Source organism: Oncorhynchus clarkii, chromosome 5 (genome assembly GCF_045791955.1).
Source record: "Oncorhynchus clarkii lewisi isolate Uvic-CL-2024 chromosome 5, UVic_Ocla_1.0, whole genome shotgun sequence".
Classification (NCBI taxonomy): Eukaryota; Metazoa; Chordata; class Actinopteri; order Salmoniformes; family Salmonidae; genus Oncorhynchus; species Oncorhynchus clarkii.
Window position 1 is genome coordinate 23,903,595 of NC_092151.1, and position 11,392 is coordinate 23,914,986.

Here is an 11,392-nt window from a genome sequence, read left to right on the forward strand (position 1 = left end):
TCAATCTGACAGAAGTTCTCATGACGCCATAGCGGGGACTGCTGGAAAATATCTCAGGTAGGTGGGCGGGGGCGTCGAATGACATCCCTTGAATCAATGCAATGTTGTTATTTACAATGTTACAGTACTGTATTTAGGATAGAAAAGAGATATCAGCCTGCCTTTATTTTCTCCGGTGAATGGCTGCTTCATTATAGCGATGCTCAGTCATTATTATAGGCTGCATACTATGGGTAGAGAGGCGCACTGTCGGTGATCATCATGGATGATGATGTATTTGGACACGCTATGTAAATAATCAATATATGTCTGTCATCAACGACTGCTATTTACTTTAGATGATGATGCATTAGGTTGACATGATGAAATCTAAAGTCCCTAGTCGGCATTACATCACATAGCTAGCTACACGGCATCACCCCATGTCAACACTACATATTTTGTTATTAGAAGGGACTATGTCAACAGAACAGAGGTTGCCTGTTCTTGAAATGGCAAACAAGCATGATTATGAATTTTAGACTTTTCAAATGTCAACATTGTAAGGTTATTATGCATGGTTGCAAAATTATTGATCACACAAGAGAAAATTAATTGAAATCAAAGTTTTTTTTTTTTTTGCCATACATTGATTGTATACTGTCATATTTTATTTCACAGCCATGTCTATCTTATAATATGGGAAAGCATGGGGTCCGTCTCTCCTATGTGCCCCTTGTTGTGTAGGTTATGTGTAATTTATAATGGCACATGTTGCCCCTGGAAAGTTTATGCAGTGCAGTAATTCTATATCTCACAATCAAAAAATTGAATTAGTAGACAAATAGATATTCAAATACTTATACGTGGAATGTGTTTCACATCAAAATCTTAATTCTGTTGAATGTCGAGCCGCAAGTAACAGTGGTAACTTATTTTGGGAAATCTACAGTGAAGTGAAGAGTTATCAAATGTATGAGTGTGTGATGTGTGTATGATACCGAGGGTTTCATGATTACTGAACTGTGTTTTGCTTATACAGAATGGCTTATACACACACAATTTTCCCTTGAGTTGTCTTGGAAACAGACTTGCATCTTTCTGCTGGCAGTAACATACTATATTTGGTGCCATGTATTAACAACTTGGGTCCAACATACCACATTACAGTGACTTGAGATACCATAAGGAAGGGAGTCCAGTAACCATAGAACTGTTCAACTGTCATAAAACAATCATTCATGACACTTCTTTAGTTTGAATGAACTCTGCAGCCTCTTACTGTGTGGTATTCTGTTCTATTATATTGTATGTATCCCTTACATTTCCTATACTATTCTATTCTATTCTATTCTATTCTATGTGTCCCCAAACTAAATGTTATATTCTATTCCTCTTTATCTCTAAACCTCTCATGCCCAGTTGTTTGAAGTGAAAATGGCAGTGGAGAAGCGCTTGGCATTCTCTATTGTGCAGTTCCTGCGAGATCAAACACACTGTGGTGCTTTGAATTCCGATGAGCAGGAAAGCCTTGAAGGTAGGTCAGTGTGGGATCACTCTCTGTTCACAAAGTTTTTGCTAAAACTGCTTATAAAATACTGCATTCAGCTCTCTCTAATTCAAGGATTTGTAAACACATTTGGACTATAATAACATATGCACTATGTTATCTAATGGACCTATAACCATAATATAAACAGTTCCATTGAATCGAAGCTACTCAATGTTTACTATTATGCTATTGCAACACTGTTTTTGCCATTGGAGTCGCCATACAATGTTTGGAGACAACCTTCAAGATCAACTCCAGTGACTGTCATCTCGCAGCACCACAACCTCTCACTGAAATATTCCTCAACTCTCTCCTCAAGGTGGGAAGGTTACTCTCTGATTCACTACCTTGTTTCAAACTCTTTTTTTTCCCAATCTACAACATTCATCTGTCTGTGTGCAGTTAATCAATCATGCTCAAATCAGTTGTAACCTCGCAAATGCAGTAAACTACAAATGGAAAGGTGTGTATAATGCTTGATTGACAAATGTGACTGCATTTCATTAGAATGACCAGAATAACTTGGTGCTACCAGAGACATCCCCATCACCAGAAGACACAGAAAGGGCAGAACAGTTGAAGAATGAAGGTACTTTGAATATGACACTTTGAATATGACACTTTGAAAATGTATTGTAGACTTCTGATAAATACACATTGGATAAGTTCAAGTGTACTACAGTTTGTTCCCATAGTGACATTGTTTGGTAATTTTGTAGTAACATTTGTCAGTAGACGTGATCTGGTCATCAGACTGGCATTATCTCAAAGAGCGATACCTCAATTTCATACGCAGGGAACAATCATATGAAAGAGGAGAACTACAGCTGTGCGGTGGAGTGTTACACAAAAGCCATCGATTTAGACCTCCGAAACGCTGTCTACTTCTGTAACAGGTACACACAAGCACTTCTGAAATGGTTCAAGATTTAACACTGTACTCAAATGAGAAATGCAGAACACGTGTAACACCTTCAGTGCCTTGCGAAAGTATTCGGCCCCCTTGAACTTTGCGACCTTTTGCCACATTTCAGGCTTCAAACATAAAGATATAAAACTGTATTTTTTTGTGAAGAATCAACAACAAGTGGGACACAATCATGAAGTGGAACGACATTTATTGGATATTTCAAACTTTTTTAACAAATCAAAAACTGAAAAATTGGGCGTGCAAAATTATTCAGCCCCCTTAAGTTAATACTTTGTAGCGCCACCTTTTGCTGCGATTACAGCTGTAAGTCGCTTGGGGTATGTCTCTATCAGTTTTGCACATCGAGAGACTGAAATTTTTTCCCATTCCTCCTTGCAAAACAGCTCGAGCTCAGTGAGGTTGGATGGAGAGCATTTGTGAACAGCAGTTTTCAGTTCTTTCCACAGATTCTCGATTGGATTCAGGTCTGGACTTTGACTTGGCCATTCTAACACCTGGATATGTTTATTTTTGAACCATTCCATTGTAGATTTTGCTTTATGTTTTGGATCATTGTCTTGTTGGAAGACAAATCTCCGTCCCAGTCTCAGGTCTTTTGCAGACTCCATCAGGTTTTCTTCCAGAATGGTCCTGTATTTGGCTCCATCCATCTTCCCATCAATTTTAACCATCTTCCCTGTCCCTGCTGAAGAAAAGCAGGCCCAAACCATGATGCTGCCACCACCATGTTTGACAGTGGGGATGGTGTGTTCAGGGTGATGAGCTGTGTTGCTTTTACGCCAAACATAACGTTTTGCATTGTTGCCAAAAAGTTCAATTTTGGTTTCATCTGACCAGAGCACCTTCTTCCACATGTTTGGTGTGTCTCCCAGGTGGCTTGTGGCAAACTTTAAACAACACTTTTTATGGATATCTTTAAGAAATGGCTTTCTTCTTGCCACTCTTCCATAAAGGCCAGATTTGTGCAATATACGACTGATTGTTGTCCTATGGACAGAGTCTCCCACCTCAGCTGTAGATCTCTGCAGTTCATCCAGAGTGATCATGGGCCTCTTGGCTGCATCTCTGATCAGTCTTCTCCTTGTATGAGCTGAAAGTTTAGAGGGACGGCCAGGTCTTGGTAGATTTGCAGTGGTCTGATACTCCTTCCATTTCAATATTATCGCTTGCACAGTGCTCCTTGGGATGTTTAAAGCTTGGGAAATCTTTTTGTATCCAAATCCGGCTTTAAACTTCTTCACAACAGTATCTCGGACCTGCCTGGTGTGTTCCTTGTTCTTCATGATGCTCTCTGCGCTTTTAACGGACCTCTGAGACTATCACAGTGCAGGTGCATTTATACGGAGACTTGATTACACACAGGTGGATTGTATTTATCATCATTAGTCATTTAGGTCAACATTGGATCATTCAGAGATCCTCACTGAACTTCTGGAGAGAGTTTGCAGCACTGAAAGTAAAGGGGCTGAATAATTTTGCACGCCCAATTTTTCAGTTTTTGATTTGTTAAAAAAGTTTGAAATATCCAATAAATGTCGTTCCACTTCATGATTGTGTCCCACTTGTTGTTGATTCTTCACAAAAAAATACAGTTTTATATCTTTATGTTTGAAGCCTGAAATGTGGCAAAAGGTCGCAAAGTTCAAGGGGGCCGAATACTTTCGCAAGGCACTGTATATTATATACACTACCGTTCAAAGGTTTGGGGTCACTTAGAAATATCCTTGTTTTTGAAAGAAAAGCACATTTTTTGTTCATTAACATAACATCAAATTGATCAGAAATACAGTTTAGACATTGTTAATGTTGTAAATGACTGCTGTAGCTGGAAACAGCAGATTTTTTATGGAATATCTACATAGGTGTTCAGAGGCCCATTATCAGCAACCATCACTCCTGTGTTCCAATGGCACGTTGTGTTACCTAATCCAAGTTTATAATTTTAAAAGGCTAATTGATCATTAGGAAACCCATTTGCAATTATGTTAGCACAGCTAAAAACTGTTGTCTGATTAAAGAATCAATAAAACTGGTCTTCTTTAGACTAGTTGAGTATCTGTAGCATCAGCATTTATCTATTCTTGTTTTGAGAAATGAAGGCTAATGGTCAATTTGCCTTTTAAAATGATAAACTTGGATTAGCTAACACAACGTGCCATTGGAACACAGGAGTGATGGTTGCTGATAATGGGCCTCTGTACGCCTATGTAGATATTCCATAAAAAAACAACCGTTTCCAGCTACAATTTTAATTTACAACATTAACAATGTCTATACTGTATTTGTGATGAATTTGATGCTATATTCATGGACAACATTTTTTGCTTTTCTTTCAAAAACAAGGACATTTCTAAGTGACCTCAAACTTTTGAACAGTAGTGTAAGTATGTCTGAGTCACTATTGTGAACAGTTGGAGTATAACTCTTACAATAGACTTGTTTCATGCATACACAATGCACTCATAATTGCTGTATGTTTGAGCTGAAAGACATGGCACACAACAGCCTCGCATGCCTCTTGTCAGACATACAGTAGGTCTGGTGAACTAGACTACTGGCTATAGGAACACCAAGCTGTCTTTGCATGCCGTATTGATCTGAGTCCTAATAAATTAACCAGTGCGTCTGGTTGTGTGGCTGGCTGTTGCTGTTATCATCAACGCAGGGCTGCAGCACACAGTAAACTGGGGAACTACACAGAGGCAACGGGAGACTGTGAAAGGGCCATAGGGATCGACCCTAGCTACAGTAAAGCCTATGGGAGAATGGGGTGAGTTAGACATGGGAGAGGAGTGGAAATGTCTGGTCTTAATTTAGTTATTATTTTGACAATTTTAAAAACAAGCATACATAAAACTTGAAAAAGGCATACATGTACATGAGTAAAATCACCAAGATAAGACACAAAGTCTGGGACTTATTTCCATTGTGGTCATGTATCTTGTGAGGAATATGACATTGCTTTTTGGGACTGTTTAATGTGCAATAGCATCTGTTGACTGGTATGGTTTGTATGAGATGATAGAGCAAGAATATGGCTTGAAAATAGTCATTATTTTGCTCAGGAGTTAAACTCACTGCACTGCTCCAATGTCTCTTATTTCATTTTTCTATAGATTGGCATTGACTGCTATGAATAAGTACCCAGAGGCCATCTCCTACTTTAAGAAAGCTCTGGTTTTAGATCCAGGGAATGACACCTACAAATCCAACCTGAAGATCGCTGAGCAGAAACAAAAAGAGGCATCCAGTCCTGTAAGTAGTGCTGCTGAAGTTTTTTTTACTAAATTTCACATTGTTAGCATTAACACTGTATGTAATAATGTGTCATTACTCCCCTACAAATACGGTCACTACACCTCCAAGAATATACACTTTATTTACATTTGAACTAAACTTTAAGAAGGATTCTTCATGTATTACACTTATCTTATATCCCACAGGTATTCAAGTGTATCAAGATGTCCCAGTTGTGTCAACAGCCAGTGTTGGGGAGTAGTGAACTACACGTAGTTCAACTAGTCATTTAATTACATTTAGCATTAGCTTGGTGGTAGTTGAACTAAATTTAACTCTATGTAGTGTTTTTTAGTAGTTCATTTATTTTTTTCCATGGAGCAGTGTAAGCAAACCACTGGAACTACACATGACTTTTTTCTTGATTTTTTTTTGTTGTTGAGTGAAGTAGGCAAGAATTTCATTCTTTTTTTGGCATCAGACATGCCTAATTATTACTTGAAACAAAAAAAAATGTGTTTCATAAGCTAAATTGCACATTCTGTTGACATCTGACTCCAGAGTGAATTGTTCTTGCAATTTGTGGTCTATAACATTTCAGATTTAGTAGTATGGATGTAGTGAACTACTATTTAAAAGTAACTTTAGTTCAGTAAACTATATTTAGGTAGCTTTAGTGTAGCTTAACTTCTTCCAGTGTGAAGTAATTAGTAGCTTGTTAAACTATATTTTCAGAGTAGCTTCCCCAACACTGTCAACAGCTATATCAGACACGTTTAATATTCCTGCTTTGAGCAGTGGTACAAAATTATATTATATATATGGACAGATTTATCTTGTCAGATTTAACTTAACGAAGCCTTTGAATGTTTTCTTGTTACAGATGACTACGGGACTGGGATTTGACATGGCCAGCCTTATCAACAACCCTGCCTTCATCAGCATGGTACGACTGAGATTAGTGATGGCCTAGAATAAACAACTGCACACAGCATACCTGGGTGGAAATAGATTTAGTTTACGGTAGGCGGGGGCATGTGTAACCGATGTGTAATGGCTAGCTAGTTAGCACTGGTGCCCGCTAATAGCGTTTCAATCGGGTGAAGTCACTCGCTCAGAGACCTGAAGTTGTGGTTCCCCTTGCTCTGCACGGGCCACAGTTTTTGTGGCGCGATGGGTAACGATGCTTCGTGGGTGACTGTTGTCTGTGTGCAGAGGGTCCCTGGTTCGAGCCCGGGTATGGGCGAGGGACGGATGAAAGGTATACTGTTACACATGCACTTTAGGACTATTCCATTGGTTCCATCACAGTGGGCAAGCTAAATCAAGCTTACCTGCAGTATTTGAAAGAAAACTAATACTATAGTTGACCCAGGCTTGATGCACATTGCAGTCCCTCCAGGGCCAAGGCCATCCCTTGTCTAGACAAATCCTTGACATTGGTTCCTCATACTTATTTTATGAGTGTTTGTGATACGGTTACTAGTGAAGAATGCTTCCTAAAATTGACCCCATGCCTGACACAGTTGGCCTGGTTTTCCACAAATGCCATTGTCAAGGGGCCTGGGGACTTTTAAGGGGCTGATCATGACTGGGTGATAGAACAGTTGGCAGTAGGAATGCCTGCCAGGCAGAGTGCATGTCTTTATAAGCATACCAATCCTTTATGGAAGCAGCTGGGCTGAATCCTGAATAGTTTTACTAGACACCTATGACATTGTTGTGCTGCTAAGTAGCCATGCTACTAGAGAATGCATCTCGTTCCTCTTTAACACTGTTAACTGTCTTTTTCACACATTTAAATGGGCATCATGGTGATTTTCTGCTGGCTTTGTGCACGTTCACAGGCCGCCAGTGTGATGCAGAACCAACAAGTGCAACAGCTGTGAGTGTTCTGCATGTTTAAGCAGCATACCCAGGGCTGTGTGGCTCAATAGTGTAAAGCTACATCCTCAACTTTTCCTTAATCTGCACTGATTATGATCAATAACCCCCACTCTCTGAGGGTGTCTCAGAGGTAGTAACAACAAACACATTTCCAATTCACACATGCACATGTGCTCACACATGCATAATACACACTTATGTGAAAATAGGACAAATGTAAGCGCCCACAAAAGTGTTATTATTAAATAGATGAAAGACACCCCACTGAAACTATTGAGACACAGCCCATCAAGATGTTTTAGTTTACAAAAATACCCTCCATCCCCCTAATTCATAATGCTGTAATCATTGCTTTAAGTCAGAATTGAGGAATTACTGTTTAATTATGCTCAGATGTTTTTGTTAAAATGGCGTGTTACACGTTTATAACTCTTGGGTTCTCTCTCGTCCTCGCTCTCTCTGTGGGCAGTATGTCAGGGATGATGTCCAATGCGGTCGGGGGTCCAGCAGCAGGAGTGGGAGGACTGTCTGACATCTCCAGCCTGATTGAAGCGTACGTCAGCACCACAGGGTCATGACTGTAACATACACAGGGACTCTCTGCTCCTGACCTTAGGGCTCAAATTACACATTTAAAAAAGCAACAGACAGATCAAGGATTACCTAAAAGTAAAGGCTACATTTTGGTCCAACATTTCTTTTGCTCAGAATTGTGAGGGACTCAAAGTAGCATGCTTCATCTATCTGTATGATAATCTACTTGACACAAGGACTACATTAACCTAGTATGTAAAGCAGAGAAACCCTAAATGCCAGCTCGGCTGGCCTCTGTTTGCAGTGGTCAGCAGTTTGCCCAGCAGATCCAGCAGCAGAACCCAGAACTGATCGAACAGCTGAGGAACCACATCCGCAGCCGCTCCTTCAGTGGCAGCGCTGAGGAGCACTCGTGATCCACACAGGTCTGTGTCCTAGAACACAGAGGTTAGGGCTCACTCTTACAGGGTGCATCTCCATAGTCTAAAGAGGCTTCCTCCCCTTCATGTGCTCTAATGGAATGGTGAAAAGCAACATGGAGATTGCGGTGGATTTGTTTTTACCTGTCCAGTTATATCAATAGCAGAGACCTAACATTTGATTCTACGTGTGCTTTTGTTTTACCAGCAATAGATGGATATTTATCTGGTTATGAATGACAAACTGTTATTACAATGTTGTTACACAAGGTGAAAAGGATATTTGAATAACATGCATATTTCTTCCCTTCAGCGTACATTTCAATAGAGGAAGGGCAACCATATGTCGTGATTACAATCTCTACACCCATTCCTTAAACTCACATCACCGGCAGAGCTGGAATGAAGAGACAGACGGAGATGGGGACGATGGCACTTTACTGGGACTGTATCTTCAGAGAAGAGGGGAGAGATGAGAAACAGTCTACACCTTCTACATACCTAATAAGAAGAGAGAGTATCCAACACATTCTATGTAGATACTCCAACAGGAAATAGAGTATCAACCACATTCTAGACACCCAATTAGTTTCAAAAACATTCCCACCAATCAGGAGAAAGAATATTCAGTTCGAGACCCAATCAGGAGACAGTCTCAACTAATTATTCTAAATATCCAACCCAGTGCACAGCAAATATTTAATCTTTCCTCAATAATGTTCCATTCCAAATGGATTTCTTTGTTTTTCTATAGTGTGTTGTAGTAGCAATGTGGAAACCATTTCCGTGTTCCTATACTTTGGTATATTTTGTTGATCCTTTGGTCCGCACTGATTTCACTGATCCAACAGAATTGTACGTAGGAGAATGCAGGGGTGTATACAGTGAGGTGAAACATTTAGATAGAAATTAATAGAGCTGATAGGATTCCCTATTCTACAGTACCAGTCAAAAGTTTGGAAACACCTACTTATTCAAGGGTTTTTCTTTATTTTTACTATTTTCTACCTTGTAGAAAAGTAGTGAAGACATCAAAACTATGAAATAACACATATGGAATCATGTAGTAACCAAAACATTGTTAAACAAATACAAATCTATTTTACATTTTAGATTCTTCAAAGTAGCCACCCTTTGCCTTGATGACAGCTTTGCACACTCTTGCCATTCTCTTAACCAACTTCACCTGGAATGCTTTTCCAAAAGTCTAGAAGGAGTTCCCACATATGTTGAGCACTTGTTGGCTGCTATTCCTTCACTCTGCGGTCCAACTCATCCCAAACCATCTCAAACAAACAAATGATAGTCCAACTAAGCGCAAACCAGATGGGATGGCATATCACTGCAGAATGCTGTGGTGGCCAAGCTGGTTAAGTGTGCCTTGAATTCTAAATTACTCTGGGTGTTTATTTCCTGTGGCGGTCCTCATGAGAGCCAGTTTCATCATAGGGGTTGATGGGTTTTGAGACTGCACTTACTTGAAGAAATGTTCAATGTTCTTGAAATTTTCCAGATTGACTGACCTTCATATCTTGAAATAATGATGGACTGTAATTTCTCTTTGCTTATTTGAGCTGTTCTTGGCATAATATGGACTTGGTCTTTTACCAAATAGGGCTATCTTCTGTATGTCACCCCTACCTTGTCACAACACAACTGATTGGCTAAAACACATTAAGGAAAGAAATTCCACAAATTAACTTTTAACAAGGCACACCTGTTAAGTGAAATGCATTCCAGGTTGAAGCTGGTTGAGAAAACGCCAAGAGTGTGCAAAGCTGTCATCAAGGCAAAGGGTTGCTACTTTGAAGAATCTCAAATATAAAATATATTTTGGTTGGTTACTACATGATTCCATATGTGTTATTTTATAGTTTTGATGTCTTCATTATAATTCTACAATAATAGAACATAGTAAAAATAAAGAAAAATCCTGGAATGAGTAGGTGTGTCCAAACTTTGGACAGGCACTGTACATGACAGGCAATTAGAACTGTATTGTGTATAACAGATACATCTTCACATTATGTAACATTGCTTCTTTCAGAACTGACCCCGGGATGACTTAACATTGCTTTCAGTAATTGCATTGAGTGAAAGGGAGGAAGGAATTAAGAAAGGAAGGAATTAAGGAAGGAGAGAAAGAGAGGGAGGGACTAATGAAGGACAGAAAGGGAGTTAAGGAAGGAGTGAAAGGGAGGAATGAATTAAGGAAGGAGAGAAATGGAGGAAGGGGTTGTTCAGGAAGGAGTGAAAGGGATAAAGGATGCATCTGTGAAATATTTGAATTGGGAACACATTCCTTTTTCTCATGACTACATGAGTTACACACGACAGCAGGGTTACATTGTTTCTATCCTATCATGTTCAGACAGTTATTTTTGTACCAAATGATTTGTTATAGTTACTGTTGGATGAAACAAAGACCCTAAGCCTTGATCATGTGGATCTCTATCATTGCTTTGAATAGCAATTATCAGGCTGCTAATTTGAAGATAAAAGAAAGTATGTCCTTGAAAGTATGTATAGTGACCATGTCTGCACCCCCTACCCCCACACTGTATTTACTAATGATTGGAACCATAGCAAACACACAAATATGTCAATGCCATTTCTCTTTGGATTCTATTTCATTTGACATCACTGAAACAATGTTGATAGTATGGGACTTATTCCGCCTTATTGATTTTGCATGCTTTTCCATCTGATATTTATTGTCAGACACTTAATTGAAGCTAATGAATATTGTGTAAAACAGAGCAGCATAATGTTTGGTCAACAAATATACGTCTAAATAAAATGTCTTAAAATTGATCATTGTTGAGTTCTGAGTCTTGTAGTGAAACCATATAA

General features: G+C 39.2%; 1 protein-coding gene across 2 annotated transcripts; it reads left to right on the forward strand.

The window, feature by feature from the left end:
* The first annotated feature begins 14 nt into the window (after positions 1-14).
* On the forward strand, positions 15-11,353 carry LOC139409906 (small glutamine-rich tetratricopeptide repeat-containing protein beta-like). Of its 2 annotated transcripts, XM_071155315.1 has the most exons (12): positions 15-57; positions 1,402-1,516; positions 1,747-1,850; positions 2,039-2,120; positions 2,328-2,427; positions 5,128-5,232; positions 5,579-5,717; positions 6,583-6,645; positions 7,547-7,584; positions 8,056-8,139; positions 8,425-8,545; positions 8,853-11,353. In XM_071155315.1, exons 2-11 carry the CDS (start codon positions 1,417-1,419, stop codon positions 8,534-8,536), a joined length of 927 nt encoding a protein of 308 aa, XP_071011416.1. In that variant the 5' UTR covers positions 15-57; positions 1,402-1,416; the 3' UTR covers positions 8,537-8,545; positions 8,853-11,353. The 2 variants fall into 2 exon arrangements, with proteins under 2 accessions (XP_071011416.1, XP_071011417.1); XM_071155316.1 differs by lacking the exon at positions 5,128-5,232.
* The last annotated feature ends 39 nt before the right edge of the window (positions 11,354-11,392 follow it).

Bases quoted from the DNA above. Each gene is read 5' to 3' on its own strand.
- LOC139409906 (XM_071155315.1), top strand. From the start codon at position 1,417: ATGGCAGTGGAGAAGCGCTTGGCATTCTCTATTGTGCAGTTCCTGCGA. The intron at 5,718-6,582 runs GTAAGTAGTGCT...TTCTTGTTACAG, and splicing joins AAAAAGAGGCATCCAGTCCT to ATGACTACGGGACTGGGATT. The intron at 7,585-8,055 runs GTGAGTGTTCTG...CTCTGTGGGCAG, and splicing joins AACCAACAAGTGCAACAGCT to TATGTCAGGGATGATGTCCA.